Here is a 25,688-nt window from a genome sequence, read left to right as displayed (position 1 = left end):
AGGATGGAGCCATAATATTAGAAACTGGTAACAGGAGGTAGTGTCCTCATAAAACAAACTAGGAGAGGATTATATCCTAGCAGGACCACCCCCCCCACACACACACCAAAGGTCAGTAGTTGAATCTAAAGGAAAAGATGTGGATGTGCTTGTTTCCCAGAGGTAGTAATAAGCAAAGAGCAGTGTAACCCACTAAATAGGGCTGACAGCTACAGTTTCTTCTTTAGTTTTTTCTTAATACAAAACAGAGAACTAATACTCCAGTTACTCTCACTATGGAAGTGTTCCCCGGAAGGATCTCTGCTAGGCAGAGGAGGTTTCCCTTGGAAGGCAAGAACAGCTTTCAGGAAGGACATCAAGAGGCAAAAGATCTTACAACTTCCTGGGCCATGGAATGTGGCTATAAAAAGGCATACAGGAGTTTATGGTGGAGAAGGCAGATTTATTCAACCATCGGGGATTTGCTAATGCACTTCTGGCGCTATGTGGAAAGAGGGGTCAGAATCCTTCCTGCTAGCCATTTTTCAGTCCCAGGACTTAGTGAGTCCTTTCTCCTTAGTTCTTGAAATCCTTGGTTACTGTTCCTTATCTTTGGTTGAGGATGTGATTCATGCCTCACTGCTCCAATCCCAGAAAGGGTGTTTGTGTGCAGAGGAGATGGCTCAGAGAGAGGCACCCATCAGGTTCACCGGTCGGCCGTTGTACCGTTTAGAAATGTCGGCTTCAATCTGAAAAGACAAAAGCTCCCATTGGCATGAGTCCTCTGGAATGGATCAGCAAAAGCTCCTGGCTTAAGGTATCCACAGATCATTCCCGTTTTTTCCCCCCCAGCAGTTAAGAGCCTAAAAATTGCTGCTGGGTGCTCTGATTGGCCCCCTCAACAAAGCTTTCTGGAGGCCACTATTCAAGCTGCTTCCTTGAATATGGTCTTTGTCTATAGGGCTGGTCTTAAACATTGGATGGAAAATCCCAGCGGCAGCTCCCTGACCTGCCAACAAAACTACTCCACCAGGGTGTTTTCCTGAGCAAGCCCCACTGAAATGACTGGAGACTGGGTGGGTTCTCTTCTCTTCTGAAGTTTCACCTTCATCCCTCTTCTGGCTGTGATGAAAAGCTATTGCTTTCTAGAGACATCATAACATGAAACCATGGTTTAACTAAGATTAGTTTGTGAAGCTAGAATTTGGCTCACAGATGATCATTGAAATCCTGGTTTGCTTTAAAAATGCTGGTCTTTGCTTTTTCCCTGCCCAGGGCCAGATCTACGGGGGAGGGGTGGAGGCAGGAGGGTCACCTGTCCCCAGCACCAACTAAGAGGGGGTGCTGGGTGTGGCTGCCAGCTGGGAGCGCGCATCACAGAGTTGGCAGTGGCAGCACTGGCGGCTGAGCAGGAGGGCTGGGAAGCCGCCTGCGCACCGTCCCAGCTGCCTGCCACACCTGGCCCGCAGCTGCTGCGCCCAGCGGAGTGCAGGCTGGCAGCGGCAGTGCGGGGCAACTGAGCAGGCAGCCTCCCAGCCCTCCCACTCAGTCACCCCGTGCTGCTGCCACTGCCAATGCACAGCGCAGCAGCTGTGGGCCAGGCGCGGCAGGCAGCCAGGGCAGCATGCAGGGCAACTGAGCAGGAGGGCTAGGAGGCCAACTGCGTGCTGCCCCGGCTGCCTGCCATGCTGATGAGGCAGCTGGCTCACAGCAGCGTGCCCTGTGTGATAACGTCACACGTAGTGATATCATCGTGCAGTCTGGGTGCGCGTGCACAAAGCGTGCGCACGCGTGCTGGGGGGGGGGGGCAGCAACAGCCCTGGAGCTGTATTTGCCTGTATTTGTATATTGTGAGAAACCATAGTTAAGGCTAACTGTGGTTAATAAACCAACTTCACATCATGGTTTCTGATCCTGGTTTTGATGGACCCTAACTAATTGGATGAGCACACTAACCATAGTTAGTGGTTAAACCGGGATTTCATAGTTTGTCTGAACTAAGTCTAAGCCTTGAAAACTAGGGCTTTAACCTTGTTTCAAATCCCAGTGAGCAGCAAACCTGAATAGCGTTAACCATGGTTAAGATTAGCAATGACACAGTAAGAGAGAACACATGGAAGGTGAGAACTGGGCAAAGGCAGAGCATAATCCTGATTCCCAATGCTTTAAGTATGGGGGTGAGGCAAATATGATAAAGTTACCCTAGCACAACCCCCTCCCCCCCCCCCCAAAAAAACCCCTGAATTAATGATTTAAAGAGCTAGGCTGTTAGTCCATCTAGTTCAGTCTTTTTCTACTATAGCTGGCAACAGCTCCCCCAAATCTCGTCTTTAGTAGCTCAATGGCCAGGGGTCCTTCCATTTGAATTGCCAAGAATTGGACTTGGGACCTTCAATATATAAGGCACTTTACCTAACCAGAGAACAATCGGTCTGCCTTAATTCAATGATCCGTATTGATTACACGAAGTAGCCAAATTTGTAAAATTTGTTTATGTTGGGTAAGTTTCTGCTAATCATAAAGTGGGACAGAGATGAAGAGCACCAGATATTTTTGGAGCATGTCTTTTTATAATCAAAAAGAGTCCAGTAGCACCTTTAAGACTAACCAATTTTATTTTAGCATAAGCTTTCGAGAATCAAGTTCTCTTCGTCAGATGCCTGATACAGAGACTGGTAAAAAAAAACAGTCTTTTTATAGTCTTAAGGAACTTGCTACAGAAAGAAAGCTGAATTGTGCACTCAATACTAAAACCATAATGATTCTGAAATGTTGCTGAATTGTGAAAAATGTACAGCTCTAGGTAGACTAGTGAAGCCACAACACGTATCTGGATTTTACAAAAAACTAGTAGTTTGTGCAACAATTGCTGATTTGTCTACATGACCAGTCTTGTGTCACCTGGCCTTATAAAAACCCCAATTCTGATTTGGCTCTTTAGCCTAAGCGAGTCATTGGGAGGGGGGTGAATACCAAGCCCTATTTCTCAGCCTTCAGCTTCCTCCTTGCCAACTCCATTACTTCCCAGGTTATCTATTTAACAAGCTTCACCAGTTCTTCCAGGGCTGAAAGGAAACCATGCAGGTATTTCCTGAAAGCTTCCAGTGCTTTCCAGGCATTCCATGTGAGTGGAGAATGAACACTGACTTAGGAAGAATATCTGAAATGGACATGATCTACGGCAGCGATGGTGAACCTATGGCACGCGTGCCACAGCTAGCACGCAGAGCCCTCTCTGTGGGCACGCGAGCCAAGTCGCCAATCGCTAGGTCCAGGGCTCATTTGGAGGGGGAATGCCTGCAACAGCGTTCCAGTAGCTCTGAGCAGAGATCACATGGGGTTTGGCCCTGCCCACGTGATTCCTTTTCCTCAAGGCTGCCTCCCTGCTGCCCGTCTCTTTAGCAGCAGGAAGCGGAGGCAGCAGCGAGGCTGCTGGGGCTGGCTTTCTAAAGAAGAGTAAGCTGCTTTGATTTAACTTGCTTTACTTTCAGTCATGGCTCTTGAGAGAGAGAGAGAGAGAGAGAGAGAGTGAGAGTGAGTGAGTGAGTGTTGGGACAACTATGAGTTTTTCTTAACTAAACTATGAGTTTATCTTAACTAAAACCTCAGTATTCAGGTTTAATTGCAGTGCTGGCCCTTTAAGTTAGTTTTGTGTTGCAGTTTGGGCACTCAGGCTCAAAAAGGTTCGCTATCACTGATCTATGGACTGTGAAAGTGATAAAGACTAGGAAGAGACAGAAGTCACCCACCCCCTTTGTGCCCTCCCACAGTGGACTCACCAGTTTCTGCAACTCCTTTGTTTTCTGTACAAGGTGGTCAAGTTTTGGCTCCAGAGAAGCCTGCTCTTCCAGGGCCTCTTGCCGTCTCTGAATCATCTGTTCCTTCTTCAAGAGCAGCAGATCCGCCTGTTTCAATTTCTGGCGGAGGAGCTCCGTCACACGGTCCACATACCTGAACCAATAAGAGTGAGCATGTAAAAAATGTCAGCAAATTCTTCTCCACTATAATTCCTGAACTGCTATATTTTATGATCCCACCCCAAAGATCCCAGAATTGTAAGATGTATAGGGATTGGAAAAAGGTAATCCTGTCTAACCCCCAACGCCAAGCAAAATAATCCATCGCCACTCATTAATGTTCTCTGCTTGATGACCTGAATTACAGAAACTTGACCTTTTACCTCGCAAGAAACTATGTGGTAGCAGGAGAAAATGTAGGGAATGGGATTAGCAATCTTTACATTTGGAATGGTCTCTGTGGAGAAACAGCTGAGGAGCAGAAGACCCATAAAAGATTAGGGCAGTGGTTCCCAGTCTGTGGGCACTTTTGAAAATGTTGTGAAAAGAGAGCAGGTACAACCACAAAATGGCTTCCAAGAAAGATGGGAGTGATCACAAAATGGCTGCCATAAGGAACTGGGTCCAGTTACAAAATACTGGGAAGCTGCTTCCTTCTATTATGGAGGCAGCTTTTTCCAAATGGGTGGTCCTTGCAGACAGAAAATTCTGCCTCCTGCTCCAGTGCGGTGGAGGAAACTTTTCTAAACATTTCGGGCTGCAAGTTCTTAATCACTTGGTCAGTGAGACTAAAATGGCCTAATAAACCAACAACAGATGGATCTGATGGATGCTGAACTTTTCGGAAGTCATTTGAGGTACACTACATTTCATGTAGTCAAGCAGGGACAGAGATAAGAAAATACTGAAAATAGCCTTTCCTTCTAGAAATAAGTGCTAGCAATTCATTGTGATTTAGTACATTTATATACTAATTTCTCTTCAAAGAGCTCCATAAAGTATACGTATGGGTTCCCTGGCAGTCTCTCATACCAGTGGCATATAGAACCAAACTGGTTCCATTTCAGCAGCAGAACTACAACACAAGCTAAACAATGTTAACTTGTAAGTCTCATCTTATGCCCTGTCCCTCAATACTGTAAAAAAATGCCTTCATTTAGGTGCTGCAACATGCAAAGGCATTTAAATTCAAAACAAATTAATTAACTGATTGGTTAAAAGCAATGTGGTTAAATTGGCTTTTCTTTTTAAAAAATCTTTAAAGTAGCTAGCAGTTCTAATTAAGATATATCAGTGTAAGCTTTTCTCGGTTTGCACTTTAATAGATAACCAGAAATATAGGAAACTGTGCCAAGGAAGAGGGTACACTGCAGTGCAGAGATACTGGCACAAATACTGCATTCTCTTTTATATGGAATACAGCATGCAGTCTGAGACACTCAGCGTCTGCAATGAAAATATCCAAGAAGGGGGCTAGGACATACTGTTTGCAACTGCTGTTAAGAGTCTTTGATGTACTGAGCGAACACACCTGATAACGCCACCTAAGCCTCTCTGCATGGCAGAGGCTTTCAATAGAATGCAAAAGTGGAAAATGAAGCTGTGCAGAGCACAGACTCTCTAGCCCTGGAACATCGGAGCCATGATATGGTTGGACCCAAACAGCTTTTGTTCTAGTAAAAAATGAGGGGTCCTGTTTGCTACACAAAAGCCTATACTAGAGATCATAGGACCTGCATGTAGCATCAGAGCTATTGTAAAGAGGGGAATGGAGTTAGATCATGTGGCACAGCTGGCTGGATCCACCTTTAGTTTCCAGTAATGAGGGCTAGAAACTTGTATTTCCCTGTAATCAGATGTTAAGATCCTTCAACAAATCTAAACAATGTGTCATATTCCTCCTCCCACGCCAATGAAACCCCCAATCCATGTTCTTATTTATTTAATTTAAAACATTTCTATGCCATCTTTCTACCCAAGACAGCAAACATTAAAGCACATTAAAAAAACAATTTAAAACAGTTTAAAACAATTTAAATTTAAAACAATATTTAAAATAGATTTTAAAAAGTCAATAAACACATAACACAAACTGGGAGGGGGCTTTTAAATAATTACTGGTGTTATTCCAACAGAACTATCCCTCATTTCCCCTCAATGGGTTTTAAATCTTGGCCTACTGCTACTAACTAATATGGTAATTATCAGGACTGAAGAGAAGAAAGAGATTGGTTGTCTTCACCAAGAGATTTAAAGGGGAGGGAGGCTTTTGCTTTGTGGTGCAAAAGGAGGACTCTGATCTTAAAGGGAGGGAGTTAGGTGGGAAGACGAATTTCACCAACCTTGGGGAGGCTAGGATCATGAAAAGGTGCTGCATTCTCAAGCTAGTCAACCGCCCAATCAGATCCTGCAGGGCTGCTGCCATGGCCTCCAATTTCTTTTTGGTCTGATCCTGCAGGATAGGCGGGGCTAGCTGGAACTGGCTGACAGACAAGATGTCTGCTTCTTCACTCATCTCGACAATGCGTTGGGATAGAAAGATCTCTAGCTGAAGGAGAGGGGAGAGAAGCAGAAAGTGAGGGGAAAGAGCATCAGGCACTTACTGACCAATGGGCCCTCATCACTCTGGCTGGATCCATTTTGCAGAGGTTACAAGAGATAGTACATTTATAAGATTAATCTGAACCACTGTTGTACTACGCTTTCCTACCCCAGATCCTGTTTTCTGTGCCAGAGCTCCATTCTGGAATACGTGCAATAAAAAAGGGTACCTGCATATGAAGAACCCCCACCTCCAAGTTAAAAGGCAAGCTAGGGATAGATAAATAAAAGAGCAAGAGGTAGAAAGGTGCTGATTATGCAAATTATAATCATCATATAATCATGCACTGCAGTGAAAAAAATCTACCCTTCTACTCGTAGAAACTATTATCATCTTGACTGTATCAAACTGTGGAGTGTGGGAAGACAGATAACAAGAACATTTTACAGAGCATGCTTGAAAAGAGCATCTCAGCCAGTGTACCAAGACAGTGCCAAACATACTTCCTCTGGGAAAGCATTTCAAAGAATGGGGCTCCTATTGAGAATGCTCTGCCTCACAACCACTCATTGCACTTTTAATGGTGGAAGTACATCAAGAAGGACTTCCAATGATGACCTCAGTGCCCAGGCAGGTCTATACAGAAGAGGATTCTTTCAGATGAACTAGCTGCATAGTGTTTAAGGCTTTAAAGATGACAGCCAGCACTGTGAAATGGACAAACTGCCCACCAGCTAAGATAGCACAAAACAGCCCAAAATGCTGCGCCTATCTGCTTCCACATTCCAAATACACTTCAAAGTACTCAAGACTAACACCTTTGGTGTGACTAGGAGGCTCGGTGGGTGGGTGGGATTGAGAGGACCCCCTGCTCGCTGTATGTCTTCACACCTTAAAACTGTATGCTTCTGCTTGCTCTTCCTGTCTCATGTATACATCTTGAGTGTGGCCAGAAGGTGCCACACTCTTGAACACACTAGCCACTTATGGCAGCCTGTGGCTTGTGCCCTGTGGCCTAAGGCAGCTGGCCTGTGGATTCTGCTCCCAAAACATAGCTTGCTCTTGTTGTCTTTTTCTATACATTGTTTTTTCTATGTATTTTTAAAAATATTGACTTGGATTGCATTTGTTGTAAACTGATTTGGGCCCCTTTAAGAGAGAAAAGCAGCCAATCAATAACAAACTAAGATAGTATCACATGCAGTGCATTACGGTAGTCTAGTCTGGAGGTCAATACAGCAGGCGTGAGTAAACCTGGCCAAATCCCTGCGGTCCAAAAAAAATTAAAACAGGCAAACCAAACAAAGCCAGCTAAAACCATTCCAGGCCATGTCCGACACATGATCCTCTTGGTATCGTGACAGATCCAGGAACACCAACAAGGGGTGGCTCTGGGGCTTAAATTCCATTAAACGAGCACAACAGCATTCATAGAAAAGAACCTCAGTGTACTTCTGCTACAGCATGCCATGCCTCCTAATTTTGCTGCTGGGGGGGGGGCAGTGGACCCCCTAAGAACAGTGTGGGAGGGGGAGAACTGTCCATCCTCGCCCCTTCTGCCGACAGAAGTTCCTTCTGCAAGCAGAAAGGGTCATTAGGCTCTAAACCATTCGATTTTAAGAGGACTTCAACTCAGTTTGCCTATTTCCAGATCAGTTTTTGATCAGAAGTTCCTCTATCATGTTTGTATTAAGTTTCAGTTTGTTCAAGCCCCATCCAATCCATTACTGCTACCAGACACTGGATTAGAATTTCCACTACTGCTCCAGGATTGGAAGGCAGTGGCAGACGGAGTTGGGCTTCCACAGGATATAGATAACAAAGAAGCCTAAACCTCCAGACAACTTCCTCTGGCAGCGGTCTGCAACCCAGGGCACTAGAGCCAAATGCGGTTCTTTGAAAAAGAACTGGAAATGTTTATGCTAGATATACTGAAGAGGCAGGTGGAATGTTAAAATAAGCAAAAGCTATGGCAGGCAAAGGTTTTTATGGGAATAAAGGGCTTCTTAGAGATGCTTTATAGAAAGGGAAATGATAGAGGTGAATGGTTGCTAGTAATCCAACCACAAACCATGTGCATATCTTTGCCAGCACACTGGAACAATGGTGAAAGGGTGCCCCAATATATATATATTTTCTGAGACTTTATGGGTGCCACTTTCTAATAAGGGACTCGCAACAACCAGTGTTTGGGCTGTAGAAAATTTATGAACTAGTAATCAATGTGTCTGTTATATCAGTAACGTTAAGTTGTATAGTTTTAGTTATGGCATCCTGTTGTTCTCTTGCTCTGAATTTTGACATAGTTTGGCTTTTTAATTATAAAATGTTGCTGATCCTTGTATTAAAGGGAATGGCGGACAACATGTAACCATTTGGCGCTGCATAATTTAAAGGTCCTGGGATGGAACACTAGTTCCCCAATGCTACCGTCTGAGATCTACTATCCAGGAAGTCAAAAAAGAAGGGACACCCCCCTCCCCCCACAACCCCCCCCCCCCGGATGTCCAGGTACTCCCTGAACTTGGAAAGAATGGCACTTGCTCGGTTCAAGATGGGGATCAGGACTTCTGTGTTACATTTTTTTCTTCTACCACTCCAGACTTCTTCCATCTATACTGGCTCCTAATCAGCTTCTGGGCCCAATTCAGGGTGCTAGTACTGATCTTTAAAGCCCTCTATGACTTGGGACCAGCTTACTCAAAGAACCACTTACTCCCATATGAATCTACCTGACCACTGCAACCATATTCAGAGGCCCTTCTTTGGGCACTCTCACATTGGTCTTCCACATGGGTTCTTTGCCCCAAGTTTAATGCTTTGGGGAAGCAGGGTTTTTTTCTTGCTTCCACACAGCATCATGGGGCATTTGTGCACTTTCAGGGTTCCCCCCGGCTTTTCTCCAACCTGTATTACTCTGAATTTTGGGGACAGAGCGCTGCACAGCCTGGATGGCTGCTATGTGTGCTGCTAAATTTGGGTTTTCTGGCCCACACAGCATCCATGTTCTCTGACCATCCCCCTGGCAGCTATTTCATGCAAACACACACCCTACCCCACCCCACACTACTGGGGGGCTTTTTTAAAAAGTCAGAACTAGAATATTGTTATATCAATATAATGCCGTAATGATATGTGTAGAAGGTTCTCTGAATTGCCCACTTTCATTTATAAAAAAAGTAAGTCTCCTATCCCTTTCCCTTGTGGAGGTTTAAGGAAAAAAACATTTATCGGCAAGAGAAGGGGCTAGAAATACTTACTTTTTAAAAATGAAAGTGGGCAATTCAGAGAACCTTCTACAGTATCTGCAATATTCTTGTTCAGTAGCACAAAAATTACGGAATTCCCTCTCAGGGAGATTAATCTGTCCTCCTTTGTCATTGTCTTCTGCCAATGGGTGAAAACATTATCAGTTTCATTTGGCATTCCCTCACCGATCCTCTTTCCAGTCTACATGCTTTGTTTAATGGCTTTCTTTTAAATTTGTTTTGTGTATGTATATACACATGTGTGTATATGTAAATTTAAAAGCTTTTAAAAATTGTTTTGATTGTTCATTGCCTTGGGGACACTAAGTTGGGTGGAAAGGTGGTATTAAAACATTTTAAGTAAATAAAAACAACTATATAAACTTTGGAATGGGATTTTTTTTGGGAACCAGATCCCCATAGCTTAGTTCAGGGAAAGAGAGAGATATGGGAAGTTCTTGGCCAGCAGATGGAGTTAAAAATATCTTTAAAACCAGTACTATGGGATCTCCTGTTACCTCCATCAACTCATCAATAAACTGGTTACGGGTCTCTGGAGTCTCTAGGAGGCTGAGAGCATCAGGTCCTTGGGCAGTTCCTTCTTGCACTGAATACAGAAAATGACAGGGGAAGTATTTATTATTTATTTAATTAGATTTATACCCCAATCTCCCCACAAGTGGGCTCAGTAGAATTAATTATCACACATGCCAAATGTTGTGATGCAACGGCTCAGCCCTGGTCCCTCCCTCTTGCCCCCCCCACTCAACAAACAAGAGGGAGATGCCCCATTGTGCCTGATTCTTGGAAAAACCATAGTTCAGCACTCCTCTTTGCACCCACCTCTACAAGATATGACAGTAAGTGAGACATGCTGCAGAAAGACAGGATAGAACTGAATACAGACTTCAGTGCTCTGAGAATCCCAGCTTTCATTTTAGTTTTAATATGCCTACATGTTTCTAGACCTTAGGGTTGCAGAATACATAATGGAAAATAAAGCTATTATAAGCAACTATTTTGCATCATAGACGCAGAGGAGTTAGCCGTGTTAGGTGCTACTGGACTCTTTTTTATTTTGCATCATTAATACTCTTCATCATATTCTGCTTTTCTTGGCCCAGAACCAAAGTAGAATGTTGAGTTAGATCCAGACAAAATTTTCTGCTAATGGAAGAGGAAATGTAAATTCTGCCCATTCCTCCTTCTTGCTGCAGACCCGCAATCTGGCCAATTCCTGAGGGTTCCCTGTCCCCCAGGAGCTGCATTTTGGGGAGATCAATGGGCTGCAGCAAGAAGGGGAGGCAGGAACATTGTGGGGGATGCTGGGGATGCTCCAGCTTTTGGGAAAACTCTATGGGTTAACCAGTAACACGGACATCACTTCAAGGTGCAAGGGAAGTGATGTCAGCGTACTGCCAACAACATAATGATGTTACTGGCGAGCCGCTCCATTACCTGATAAGTCCCCCCACTCTCTGTTGGTTGCCAGGGGGACCCTAGCTCATACCACTGACATTTAGTGATTCTGCATATGATATAATGGGGAAGCATTTTTCTAAGAAACATAAGGCATAATTAGGATTATCCACACTTTTCTGATATGCTGAGATCTTAGCATCCAGAAATGCTCCACCTTGATACAAAACAGGTTCTCCACCACTGAACGAAACCCCTTTACGCAAATGGAGGAGAAATAAAGTAAATGCATCAAGGAATGGGATGGGGAGGTCGCCTTGCAGATAGGGATCCCACAAGAGGAGAAAAACATGTATCCAACAGCGCCCTCTTGTGTCTGCTTCTTTCCTGGGTCCAGGCAGAACATGCCATCATGGGAATCCACTACTTGCGAAGGTAACGAATTCTGGGGCAGAGAGAGGCACTGGTCGGAGGAAAATCAGCAGGAGTGAAGGTGAAGGGACACAATCAGGCCTGCCACATTCCCCCTGAAAATCCCCCCCATGCCATTCCCACCCTTTTCTTCTCAATCAGCCTACTTCCAATGGTAGGGCTCAGCTGGAGGGCAGCAATTAAACTGGCCTTAGTGGGGACATTAGTAGAAGGTAAGAGTTAAGCACCCTCTTCCCACTTGCTGATTATCCTCTGGATGTCCACCCCATTCGAAATCTGCTTTATGAGGAAAAGAATGCTGGGATCACCATAATGTGTATTTCTGCCCTCCACTCTGTGTTTCAGATCTGGAAGAATGATTTTTTTCTCCCTTTCATCATATCTAAGTAGGCAACCTGTTAAGAACCTCAAGTTCAGAAGGCTCCAATCCTTGCACCTGAAGCCATGGTGCAAATTAACCCAGTCTGAACTATTCTATGAATATCTGCAGGCTGTGTTAAGTGGGGAGAGTGCAAGAAAGGAAAATGAATAATAATAATAACAATAACAACATTAGATTTATATACTGCCCTTCAGGACAACTTAATGCCTACTCAGAGCAGTTTACAAAGTATTCTATTATTATCCCCATAAGAAAACACCCTGTGAGGTGGGTGGGGCTGAGAGAGCTCCAAAGAGCTGTGACTGGCCCAAGGTCACCCAGCTGGAACAACCAGGTATGGTTCACAGGCCAGGCTTCTGGAACAACAAAAGGAGGGGCAGCCTCTGGACATGTACAGAATCCCCTTATCACTGGATAAGGACAGTCAACACATGCACATCAGAGATTACCAGATGGGACTTCTAAATCAAAAGCTTCCAAATAGACTTAAGCCCAGAACCTTTCTCTCACCTATCAAACTGATAGCAGCCTTACCACACCCTTCCAAAGGAAAGCCTTTCATTTGCACAAATTATCCTTGATGTTTCAGCTTCCCCTTGCCCAAAATGTCTTTCACCCCAGCTCTGCATCAAGTATGTATTCTCCTTCTCTCAGGAACAAAAAGCAGGAGAGGGGGGCTTACCATCGCTGCCAGTGTCCAACACCTCAATCTTCACTGTGTCAGCTGCATTCCTGTCCCTGCCATCTATGCTGGTGGCACCGCTCTCCTGTAGAAAGGGAAACCCAGGCCCCTTCGATGACTAGTGCTTGTATTGAAGTTGGCACAGCTGTAATCCCATTGCAGGAAAGTATAATAATCATCCCCGGAACCTCAGTCTTTATTTAATGTCTATGAAATCCAGTCTATGCCTTGATGTGTCAACCCAGCAGATCTCAGATCAGCCAAGGATACTGTTTATATTGTATTTTGTTTGTTTAAATTGGAATTGTTTGGTAAGCTGCTTCAGGTACTTGTTGGGGAGAAAGAGTGCGGCCAGGACTCCCACTGTGGTAGGAGGCCACCTGCTGGCAGCCCTCGCTGCTTGCCACCAATCCAAGCAGTGTTGGGAGAACAGTTTTTAAAAACGTTGTCATCTATGCAATCTCACTTCTGGGCAAAACCCAGATGTGGTGTCAGGTCATTCTAGAAATCACCAGGGTGATGGTTATTGCTAAAGCTACCCAGCGTCACTTCTGGGCTTTCCCGGTTGTGACATCAAGGCACAGAAGCTGCTGCATCCCGGAGCTCTTGCAAACTGCCAGCCTGGCAACCCTAGGGAGAAAAGTGGGGATAACAAATGCCCTAAATAAATACATGCGTGAAGATTCTAGTATGCTCACCATCAAAAGAGGTGGGGCGAGAGAAAGGTCATGCTGGCTACAGAGGGAGCTGCCTTCTGCTTGGGCGGAAGGTAGCAACAATGGCCTGTGTTCTTCAGAGATGGAAACACTGCATGTGCAGCTGGCAATCTCCCCCACACACCTTGCAGTCTGACCACAGCAAGTAGCAACAACTCCTAGCCCACTGGGGTAGGATTGCTGGCATTTATTGCAGGTGGGACCAGAAGGAGCACCAGTAGATCACATCATCAGTCCGTCCACTCCCCAATTCCTAGAGCTGTGCTCCAGTCCCACCTGGCTCGACAACACCTTTTGGGGTGAAGAGAGGGAGCTGCTATGCTGAAGTCATCTGCCCCTGATTTAAATCAAAGACTCTTTATGAAAATACAAGGGAAGATGGAATGCAAGGACAGACATGGAAGCCACCCACCTGTGCATCCGACTCCAAAGAAATCCCCCAGTCTATCTCCTCACTGGCTTCTTCAACCGAGATGCCATAATCAACCACCTCAGGGGCAGATGCTGTCTCTACTGCAAAGTCACCCCAGTCAATCTGCAACCAGAAGGGGAAAATGTTAACCAAGCCCTTTAAAAATGCAGTGCTGTCTCAGCAAAGAGCTGTTCTGGGTGATTACGGGGGGGGGGGGGTGTCACTTGGGATCTCCTCTGACTCAGAGTGTGCCCACATACCTGTCCCCTATTCAAATTAACAGTGACCATGAGATTTTTAAAATCTGCAATCCTTTTGTGATCACTTGTTCTGATGGACCCACAGCCGTGAGTTCAGTCCCTTTTCCGCAGTGGCTGACAAGGCAGAAGGATAAAAAGCCTTGCTGGTTTTGTTCTGAACACCAATAGCACCATTTTGTCACAGAGGCCCTCATGTTTCCATTTTACAGATGAGGAAAATGGAAGCTAAGGGGACTCTGGTTTTATTCAGATATCACACTAAATTGTCACATGTTTAAACCACAGTTTGTTTGTAAAGCCCAGTTGGTCTGCTTCCAGCCTTCTTTCCCACCTCCAGGCAGAATCATCAGATTCTATCTCAATCGCTCTTGTATTTCCAGGCTGCTGGCAAAGCCTCACAACATAGGTCATCTGCTTGTTATTTGTCAAGTACTATAAAAGGAAGAGATTTTTTTTGTTGGGGGTGGGGGGGAGCCTAGGGCAAGTCATGCATCCTCCCCACTCTTGGTTATGGATCCTCAGTCTCTTTCCCCTTTCCTGCCTAGATGCTCCACTGAATTTCTGAACTTTTTAACTTGGGGGGAGGGAATCTTTCACAGACCTGTCGCTTCTCTCTTGCCATTTTGCTACTTTTTATATTTTTCCAGGAAAGAGGCTGAAGCCTCCAGAGCACCTTTTTGCTTAGAAAGTCATCACTCATGGGGCAGGGGGAGGTTTGAAGAAAAGGCAGACAGAGGGAATGGTAAAGTTTTCTGGTGCTCCTGCTTCCTTCTCTGTATGCAAGACACTAAGAGGGACATTACTGCTGAACAACCTGACACTTCTGCATTCAAACATCAAGATAAACCATGGTTAGCACAAACCAAAGTTAATGAACTAGAGGTAGGCCATCACTGAAAATCCCAGTTTAACATCTACAGTTTGTCGGGCAGCCAGATTATCACACTGAACCAGAGTTTAACCCAACCATGGTTTACAAACTGTGATTATTGAGACAGCAGAATGCAGCCAAGCAACACCAATTGAGCTCAAAACTCATCAGGGATTGGAACTCACAACTTGCCAATGTAAAGCCCACAATACAAACCAACAACTTCAACACCCAATGGTTTGAATTTTTCTCTATTCAGACATTAACCAAACTAATTCATCCTTCAACAGGAGGCATTTGCAACATCCCCAATTTTTCTTGCATGTGTACAACTAGCATAATTTTAAATAAGCCATCCAACACAAACATGTAGTGTACAGTTTTTCTAATTCTAGTGGCAAATTTCTAAACAGAAAAGTGCCAGTGTACTGGAAGACGTAGAAACCATGTTCTTTTCTTTCCTCCCACTAAATTATGAACAATGTAAAGCAGTGATCTTTATGACTTGAGACCCACAGGTGGGTTGCAATCCCCTAAAGAGCCACCTTTGGGAGGTTTTTTTGCTGTTGCTGCTTTTTGGAAGCATCCAATCTTATTGCACATCCATAAAGACCAAGAGTCCCATGTCTCCTGCCTCTATTTGTCTGAAAAGAGCAACAGTAGGACGGTGAAGCAAGGCCATGCAGAGGTGCTAACCCTTAGACTTGCCACTCACTATAGTACACTTCCTGGTACTCAACCCACATTTCCTGCTCCAGGCTTTTGTGGTCTGCTAACCACAGTTCTGGCACTGGTTATCAGTGTGGTTGTAACTGTGGTTCCTCTCTGTCACATGACTATGAAGGTTTTCCCTCTTTCTCATAATAATAAAATGTAGGGGTCGCCCAACAAAACTGATCAACAACAAGCTCAAGAAAGGCAACAAAAAAGAAGCAGTTCTTCACACAATACATAATGAAATTCATAAGAAGTGGCAAGGGCAAGTAGCCAAGATGGCTTTTTAAAAGGATTAGACTAATATGTGAAGGATAGGTCTATCAAAAGCTATTTGCCACAATGACTCAATGGAATCTCCACCTACACCTCTGAGCTTAAGACGCTTGGGGCCCAACCACAGCAGGTTGCCCTCTCTTGCTTTCTTGCATCCCAGGAACTGAGATCTGACTGTTGTTGCATACAGAATGCTGGATTAGGTAGATATTTGTCTGATCCAACAAGGTAATTCTTGCTCTGATGCTCAAATAACAAATGAGCTGGGACAGGATGAAATTATGCAACTGCGAGGGGAATGCATCGACATACACACAGTGGCACTGCAGCCAATCCACCTGCACATTCAATCACCACACACAGAGCGGCAGCAGGCACAAGCGCATGGGTGCTGTTCCCTACCCACACGATCACTGTCTCATGAGCAAGGTAAGGTGTCTACATGCGCAGGAAATATACCTGCTTGTGATTCCTCCCCAAGAAAGAAGGAGCACATGTGTGTACACTTCTTCCACAAGTAGGTGCCATGAGTCCACTGATGTCATGGAGGTGAGGATGTGGCCACAGCACATTCTCACTCTACACACAGTGACAGAACATGTGAACAGTTTGTGTGCAGAGGGCTTTTTTTTGCCATTCTATATAAGAACTGGGCTGACCGAATTAAATTCTGAATGACCTCCCCCCCACATTATCATACAAATAATTTACATCACTTAACACCCACTTTGAACCATTTCAGAGAAGAGGACATACCACCTCCTGGTCTGCTGGCTCCTTCACTTCCTCTCCCATGGGCCGTTCTACTGAGGCTGGCTTGACCCCTCGCCTCCACTCATAGATGGTGGTGTTGCCCCGAGCCTGTACATGCCTCAGCAATGGAACTACCTGTTCTGTGGAACTGGAATGCAAAAGGAAAAACTGAAACGAAAAGCAAAGGCAGGACATTGAGAAGCTTTGCCTTACTGACTGCATCTGGCTGCTTTATCTGTTGCTTCCGGGTCAGAGAGCAGCACTTAAAAGCCAAAAGCAGTTAGTCTGACTGCACTGTTAACTGGTATCCATCTCTGGGCCTTTACATCAAACCAATGCACCAGCAAAAGCTCTTCTCATTGTACCAAAAAAAAAGCTTCTATCGCTTCATGTCTGTGAGCATATATGTACTACTTACTCTGGCTAAAGAGACACTCTTTTAGGAATAAACAGTAGAGGCCTATGCCTCTCAGGAGGTAAGCTCCGACTCACAAAAGCTTCTGCTGGAATGGGTACATCTTTAAGGTGCCACTGGACTCCTGATTAATGTTGCAGCAACAGACCAAAATGGCAACCCCTCTGGAATTATCCTTTAGGAATTACAGTTCAGAGGAGAGCGGGGGGAGGGGGGCACCTGATATCCCTGGTCTTGGTCTGATACTTTAACCATTCTGCCACTTTGGCTTTCCTCACCGGAATGATGGTCCATTCACACAAGCACGTCAACACGGGATGATGTAGTCATCAAATGATAAACATGATCAGAAATTGGAGGAGAGAGGTGTTGCACTGGGATTACAATGAACAAGTGGATTTGTCATGTGGTTAGAGTCACCAGGGGATCAGTTTTTAAACAGCTATTACACAGGAAGTGGTTCCACCACCCCCTCTTTTCCTAGCTTCTTCTTCCCCTCCCACCCAGCTTCTTTACAGTCTAGAGCGGAGTTAATTCTGGACTGTGCCGTAACATTCCTAAATTATTTAGCTAGCTAAAGTTAGTCTTCCTTGGGAATGAATGCACACAGTGAACTGGGCAGTTAGTTGTTTTTCTATAAAATTATGTCAAAACAACACAGAAGAGCAAAAGGACATCTAAGTAAAAATTTTAAGAGACAGGTACTAAAGAGACTGGCACAGTCTTAGCCAACGCACCCCCAGCAACGCATTGTATGTGCACTAAGAAAGCAGCAAGGAAATAACACCAGATCCAAAACAAGCCTCTGCAATTCAGAAGAGTTCACATTAAAAAATATCTTGATGGCAGAAGGAGCTAAGATGTGGACCTTGGGCTAGTAACTTCCTCTCACCTGACAGAAAGGGTTGTTGTATGGATAAAATAGGCAAGAGATAAGCATGTGCGCTCCCCTGAGCTCCCAGGAGGATAGTTGGATGGAGGATTAGAGGATCTCTCTAGCAAGTGAAATAGCAGTGGAGCTGCCAGGCAGTACCTGCAGCTCCTGAGCATATTAAGCTGTTTTATGCTGAGTTTGGCTATTGGTCCATCCAGCCATTCTGTCTGCCTCTGCCTACTCCGACTGCCAGTGGCTCTCCAGTGTCTCAGGCAGAGAAATGTCTTTCCCAACAACTACCTGAAGGATAGTGCTTTAACAGAGACAGTAGAAATGGAACCTCGGACTTTCTGCGTGCGAGGAATGCACTCCACCCACCACCGAGCTAGATGACCTGTCCCCGGCAGCATCAGCAGATTGTGGGGAGGAATCTAGGGAGACAAAAAATGGGATTCTGCGAAGGGACACTAGCAGCCACCTACCTCTCACATACAAACTGCACACAGGCTTGGTATAGGTCGATGGCTTCCGAAAGTCCCTGAGCACCAGCCCCAATCTCGTCCAGTTGTGATGGCAAATCTTTTACCAAAGCCAGAAGCTCCAGGCGCACATCATCACCCTGGGAAGACATGTAGAGTGCATTAGAACAACCGACGGCACTGTCCGAGAGAAGGTCTACTCAAGTCCTTAAGATTGTTTCAGGTGGGTAGCCATGTTATTCTGCAGTAGTAGAACAAAAGTCAAGTCCAGTAGCACCTTAAAGACCAACAAAATTTTCCAGGATATAAGCTTCTGTGAATCTAATCAAGTGGTGGTGAGCTTTAGCTCACATCAGGGAAAAGAGATGAATAGAAGTGGGTTGCCTCTGCATAGTGACACTGAACTACCTTGGTGATCCAAGTACTAAGCAGAGCTGACTCAGCTTTACTTCCGAGACCTGACAAAATTGGGATAGCCTGAGCCATCCAGGTCAGGGCCTATCTAAATTAGTCCTTGCTATAATAAAAGACCAGTTGCCACCATTCTTAAAGCGGCCATGGGGGCAACATTACATACCGTGATGCCATATTGTTTGCAAGAACTGTAGAAGCGTTCCCTCATTTCAGTGGCCGCCAGCTGACATTCCTCTTCCTTGCGGCTATATTCTTGCTGCAGCTGCTGGCACTTGCTGATCTGCTTCTTGAGGGAGGGGATCTCATAGTTGACATTCCGCACCAGAAGGCTGGCCAATTCCACTGGAACAAAAGGCACAGGGAAGTGAATCTGATAATGTGTGTGCTTGGCTACCTTTTGGCTAACCCTTGAATTAACACACTATATTGTAACAGAAAGGCTGTATCTACTGTGCATGGTAGCATGGGAATTGCTTTCCCTCTCTTTCTCTAGAAGAGGTTGAATCCAGACTAACTTTTCTGCTTATGTAAGATACTTCCGTCAGTGGAACAGAACATTCCTGCATCCGTCTCCCACTATGGCCCGCTCAGCTCCCCAGAATGCTGCTCCTGGGGGAGGGCAGGACCCTCAGGAACAGCATGAGAGGCAAATTGGGGATCTGCAGCAGGAAGAGGGAATTGGTGGAAATGACTCCACACGTTTCATTAGCAGAAATTTTAGTCTGGGTCCAACATATTGGTTAATGCAAACAATTTTGCTTTGGGAAAAATTGTCTGAAGGATAAATAAATAAACACATTAAAATGTTCTTAAGCCTGTTTGATGAATTTTAAAACAGTGATGTTAAGAATTAGAGGGCCAAATGGCATATAGCTACATTTGACTAATATCTGCTGTTTCCTAACATTGGTGCATAAACTAGCCAGCATTCTTTGCTACTATCTCCAAACTCCAAAAAGTCATCCCAAATGTGCTCCCCCCACCCCACCCCCCCAAAAAACAAGGCTGTATCTTCCTCTCCATATAGGGCAGTCAGCTTCCTGTTAATTAATCCATCAGGTCAACCTCCAACATAATGGAAGTGCCATCTAGACACGCCTGTACCATTGGATTTGGTCTCAAGCTGCAAGAGCAGCCCTAAGCAACCCTCCCATGCAACTGCATTATTCACACATACTCCCAAGTGATGTGAAACTGCAGCCATAGGGTTATGGCTCCTGAAGGTGCACATGACACCTATTAACTGGCAAAGGGGGAGAAGGCAGGGGGCTTATGGAAACTATCAGCACTCAGATACCAAGGGAAGGACAGAGTGTTGTGAAAACATCTGTAAAGCCCAAAAGAGCTGATTCGTACACAGTCAAATTATGGAGACGGAAGTGTGCAAAAGAGACAAAAAGGAGCCACAGGGGATGAGCTTGTATACACTGAAAAGGGTCAGGAAAGCATGACAAAGGACTAATCTATGCATTCTTTGTGGCCACAACCCATATTGTGGCTGCAGTGCCTAAACAATGGCTTGCCGCGTGAACCTTTCCCATTTCCACACCAGTGATGGAAACCTTAAGGAAGATATGGCGCTAGTATGGAAACTCACCAGATAATTAGGAGGATCTGCACAGCAAAGCAAGCTAGAAATTACAAGTAGTTCATTATGTGGAAGCAGCTTTCCATTACCCTCACTGATCCTCCCTTCTTGTTTATGGGTGTATACTTTTGTGCTTTGTTATATTATTTTACATATATGCATTTTAAAATGTTTATTGCTTTGTCTGCTGCCTTGGGAACCCCGAACTGGGTGGAAAGGTACCATTAAATATTTTTAAGTTTAAAAATATTTTAAATAATAATAAAAAATAATATGTAAACCAGGAGAGCGCTATGGGCAGAGAGGTCCAGAACTTTGCAGAGAGACAGTGTGGTGCAGTGTTTAGAGTGTCCGACCAGGAGTGAGGAGACTTAGGTTCAGATCCCTACTCTGCTGTGGAAACTTCCCAGGTGACCTTGGGCCAGTCACACATCCTCAGACTAACCTACTTCACAGGGTTGTTGTGAGGATAAAATGGAGAAGGGGAGAATATCGTAAGATGCTTTCAGTGAAATCTTAAATTGAGTTACTCCATTTTAAGCCCACTGATTTCAACTGACTTAGATTGAAGTAACTCAGCTTAGTATTTCACTGTTTGGGTCCCAACTTGAAGAGGATGGGATATAAATGAAGTAAATAAAATAAAAATCAGATGCTTGAAATCAATGAAAATACCATGAATTGGTGCATTCATCAGCATAACAGATAACACTGAGCCACCAAATGTACTTACAACTACATTGAGCTGTTCACAAAATGTATTTAGAGATTGGAACTTTAAAATGTAACTGGGAGATTTACAGTATGTTAAGGGTAAATGCTAAGAAAAAACTCTCTTCTTTGATATGCTTGCTTTCTACAGGCAGGAGTTTTGGACATCCACTATTTTTGATATTATAAAGACGTGTCTCCCCACCATATACAAAGATTGCCTTACCTAAGTAAGTGTTATCTTTTTCATAAAGAAACACAACTTCTTGCCAGTCCTGCAAAAAGAGAGAGAATGAAAACACCCAGGGTCACTTAATATGGTGATATTGAACCTCTTACCTTGAGCCAAAAATGTCTGTCTGTTTAACTGTTCCAATCGTGACATTATGGGGCAAAGTTCACACTGTGCAGAATCCTAATCCTCATTCAGAGAATTGGGGCAAATCCAATTCTTGGGAAAGCATCTTCGATTATAGCAGATGTGGGATTACGGTCACCAGATTGACACCAGGTACTCTCCGGAGTTTGGAGGTGGGGCAAGAAGTGAAACTGACATCATGCTACACATTGACATTAATTCTGGATGAAAACTCAGACATGACATCAGTAGACACTCTGGAATTCCTCAAAAACTCTATGGTAATAAATATCATATAGTTTGGGAGGAATTCCAGAGTGTTTCCACCTGGACGAGACATTAATACATAGCACAATTCTGGTAGCATAACATTTCCACTCCCCCAGATTTCTCCTACCAGCCTGGATGCAACAGTAGGTAGGAGGGCCAGGAGACTGCCTGCTCAAAGTAAGTAAGCCCATGTGGGATTCACCTCCCAACATGAGAAAATGGAGATATCACTCTTCCTTTCCATAGACGCTCACCTTCATCCGCTGAGAAGAGTAACGTCCAAAGATGTTTTTAGTGGAGGCCTCTGTCCCTTTAAGGATCTCCACAATCCTCAGGCAGTGAAAATAATGAATATCTGGAACCAGAGAGAGAGAGATAATTGTCAGATTCTGCTTAATAACATGCCCTTTTGAGAATCTCATTCTTTTCCCTCTACCTAAACTAGAAAAATCCCAGGCACTTGGTGAGCTAGGAACCAAGCAATCTGATCTGGAATTTTTTTTGACAGGTCTCCACAAAGACTCACAGGAACCAGCAAGAAGTCGCCTGATCTCCTCATTTTCTGGCATATCTTGGATGGCCATAGCAATCTTCTCTCGGACAGTGCGGACTTGGCCCTGCCATTTCAGACTACAATGTCGCCTGTCCACTAGCCAGTCTGCAGAAGGAAGGTAGCCATAGTAAAACATGTGCCAGGCAGGCATGCTTCCTATCCCAGCAATAGTTACACTGTAATGGCAAGGCAATCAATGTTTTCGCAATGAGAGGCAGTCCTTTAAAACAAAAAGTCTACCTTTAAAATAGCTGGCAACCCTAAAGCATAACCACATTTAATTTTTTCCCCTCGGCAGTAAAAACCAAGAAAGAAAGACACATACCAAGCAGCTTGCTAGTCTGTATGTCAATAGGCAAATTCTGGTAATCCTGTTGAAAGAGAAATTATGTTGTACAATAGAGAATTATGACTCCTACCCCCACAGCCCCTAGAAGATTACAATCCAATGAAATGTTTTATTGTAATGACTTGTTGAATTCCCTTAATATAGAACATCCTGAGGGACCAGAGACAGTAACAGTATTAAGAATACAGCCCAATAACTTTTCATAATAAGGCAAAATAAAACAAAAGCCCCAGGATATTTAAAATATGAACAATAATTATTTCAATATGAGCTTTCATCAGTCACAGCCTACTCATGAAAGCTCATATTGAAATAAATGTCATTAGTCTTTAAGGTGCCACTGGACTTCTGTTTTATTTTGCTACAACAGACGAACACAGCTACATCTTTGTAACAGTATCAAGACAACCATTAAAATATACCTAAAATTACTATAAATCTGTTAAATGTGGGATCCCATCGTGGAGACAAGGCAACATCATTTGTTTACATCATCCATAGAAAGATGTGAAAAATTAATATATTACTCTTGGTGAATCTGAGGGATTGAACAGGGACCCCAGAATGGAGGCAGAATTCTAGTATGCCGTACCCCAATATTTTAGGTCTGGATTGGCTAAAAACAGCAGATTGAATCAGAACCTATAAATACTTGCCATCTGGAACTTCTCCAAATTTTATTCCCACTCCCAGCCTTGTTTTCGTTATGTCAGATAAATCAATATATGTAAGATCAGCCATGAATACTCTTATGTTTACCAACACATATAAGATATATATCTCTGGCAGCAATGGAGTGTCCTATAACATCTGGAAGGGTGCCACATCCAGATATGCACACTGGACATACTTGGGGGAGCTGTGATTGGTCATGCTCACTTTAAATTTACAATCTTACTTCCACCACGTCTGAGTCATCAACGTGATGAAGCAGTTAAAAGTTGGAGTAGGATCTAGAAGCCCAAGGTTTGATTTCCCACTTTGTAATGGAAGGAAGCTCATTGGAGCTTGGGGCATTCACTCTCTCAGCCTAACCTACATCATAGATGGCTACTATGAGGATAACAGGGAGAGAATGATGTTATAAGCCTCTGTGGGTTCCCACTAGGGTGAAAAGCAGGGTATAAAAATCCAAATAGCCATCCTAGGTATCTGATGAAGCAAGTTCTGACTCAGGAAGGCTGGAATAAAGTTTGTTAGTCTTGCCTTTCTTTTCCTTTAATCTGATTAATTTGACCAAAAGGCTCAAGCAGACGAAGTGTTAGTCTTTAATATGCTACTGGACCCCTAATTTTTATCCTCTTTCAAAAGTGCCTTGAGATAGGACTCGACTCTGGAGCCTCTGAAGTCACGTTTGAAAGAGAGGGCCTAGAGATGTTCTTCCCTCTTCCAAAAACACCATTCAGTGGCAGCCAGACACAAGACAGGCCTGGGAAGAGGCGGAAGGGCTTCCAAGGCAGAGGGTGTGCCTTTTATTTCAGAAAACTAAGTGGCGGGGAGAGTTGAGGCGTCGTGTGTATGCTCTGCAGAAGAGAATATCCTCGCGAGTAAAGAACCAGGAAGACTCTGGCTTAGGAAGGAAAAGCGCCTCCAAAGGAGGAAAATGTTGCCTAGCAACTCGAAGGATCCACATCCTCCCACCGCCCCCCACCTGCGCCTATTTTTAATAGGATAGCCCACCTGCATGGTATCTACCGCGTCCGGTAACAGAAAGAATGCATCACCTCTCTACGGCCCCACCCCTCGTCGCATGGACAGCCAATCACCGGAAACGCAGGATCGCCGCAGCCAATCAGAAACAGGCTGTCCTCTGCCCAATGCCCACCCGTTTCGCAAACACACAGAGAAAAGTCACGAGTCCCAGTTTTTGATTGGCCGCCGGGTCTCGCCCATATGTGTGGCGCATGAGTGAGCGAGTGAGTGAAAAGGCAAAGCAGTCGGGCTAAGAGGAGGAGATGCGGTGGCTACGACTGGCCAGTGGGTGGCGCTCAAAAGCTGCATGCTTAGTTTGTCCTGGCGAGCTTTTTAGTTGGACTCCAGCGGGAATCTGCACGTGTAATTTATGGCAACGATACGCTGCAGTCCTAAAAACGCTTTATTGGGAGCAAGCCTGAATAAAATGGGACTCGCTTCTGTTTAAGATTATTCCCAGAACTTATAAAACAACAAACTGAGGGCCAAGCTACACATGACGAATGACACTTAAACGGCAAGTGGATTGAGTGGAGGGCAAGTGAACAGGGAGAAATACACTTGCTGTTCAAGTGTCATTCGTCATGTGTAGCTTGGCCCATAGTGTGGTTGGATTCGGATTTGGGAGACCCAGGTTCAGGTTCTCATTCTCCTATGAAGCTGGGTGACCTTGGGCTAATCACTCAGCTTCCAGGGGCTGTTGTAAAAGCAAAATCAAAGAGGGGAGAACGATAAGTTTGTCGACTAGCGGGTGGAGAGGAGGGGGCAGGATATGCTCCATTCCTTTAATACAGGTAGTCGAAAGATAAAAGTAGACCAGAATAAATTGTAAATGTGCTTCTGCTGTAAAATAATGAGACTGCCAGTGCGATGGTGCACCGTCTCACCAGCAAGAAATTAGCAGTCCTTCCAGCTGTCCCTTTAATATCAATTTGGTCTGCAGCAATATCTGGTAATATTGTATCTCTCCATGCCATGAAAGCTTCAGCTATTTATTTCTGCATAGTAAACCTCTCTTAAAGGGTCAAGAAGACCCCAGCCCCACTAGTTGTTAACCTTATAAGTAACTGCAGATGCCTCCTAATGGAGGAGGGGTAGGGCGCAAGGCTTCTAGTGAGTAAGCAACTCTTCTAGACAAAGTTGAGGCTCAGAACTTTTCTGTTTTGAAATTAACCTCTTAACTACCTGCTGGTCCCCAGATTTTGACACTAATTCCACTTTGTTCCAAAAGGATAGTCATGCGAATCTATTGTGGCAAAAGCAAGCGGGAGTCTGGTGGCATCTTAAACACTAACTCAATTTTATTTCCGCATAAGCTTTTGTGAGTCAGTACTTCATCAGATCCTTTGTAACAAACTTTGGTTCTAAAGAAGCTGTGGTTCTAGTTTATGCTGAATTAAAATTGTATGGGGCTTTAAGGTACCACCCAGCTGCTGTTTATTTTCCCAGAGGGATAGGTGTGTTAGTTTATGGTAGCAAAATATAACACAAGACCAGCAGCA

At 44.4% G+C, this 25,688-nt stretch overlaps 1 protein-coding gene across 2 annotated transcripts; it reads right to left on the bottom strand.

The window, feature by feature from the left end:
- Window positions 1-429: 429 nt before the first annotated feature.
- On the bottom strand, window positions 430-24,232 carry CDK5RAP3 (CDK5 regulatory subunit associated protein 3). 2 transcript variants are annotated; one of them, XM_054995507.1, is made up of 14 exons: window positions 24,175-24,232; window positions 22,471-22,516; window positions 22,119-22,250; window positions 21,847-21,947; window positions 21,191-21,239; window positions 18,829-19,007; window positions 18,255-18,391; window positions 16,487-16,631; window positions 13,610-13,732; window positions 12,482-12,566; window positions 10,085-10,173; window positions 6,119-6,324; window positions 3,759-3,930; window positions 430-728 (listed from the first exon to the last, which is right to left on the bottom strand). In XM_054995507.1, the coding sequence occupies exons 1-14, from the start codon at window positions 24,178-24,180 to the stop codon at window positions 663-665; spliced, it is 1,536 nt and encodes a 511-aa protein (XP_054851482.1). In that variant the 5' UTR covers window positions 24,181-24,232; the 3' UTR covers window positions 430-662. The 2 variants fall into 2 exon arrangements, with proteins under 2 accessions (XP_054851482.1, XP_054851483.1); XM_054995508.1 differs by having other exon boundaries at window positions 16,490-16,631.
- Between the last annotated feature and the right edge of the window lie 1,456 nt (window positions 24,233-25,688).

The sequence above is a fragment of the Eublepharis macularius genome, chromosome 12 (assembly GCF_028583425.1).
Source record: "Eublepharis macularius isolate TG4126 chromosome 12, MPM_Emac_v1.0, whole genome shotgun sequence".
In the NCBI taxonomy this organism is placed as follows: domain Eukaryota; kingdom Metazoa; phylum Chordata; class Lepidosauria; order Squamata; family Eublepharidae; genus Eublepharis; species Eublepharis macularius.
Note: the sequence above shows the minus strand (reverse complement) of the source record. Positions and strands in the feature narration are given on the sequence as shown.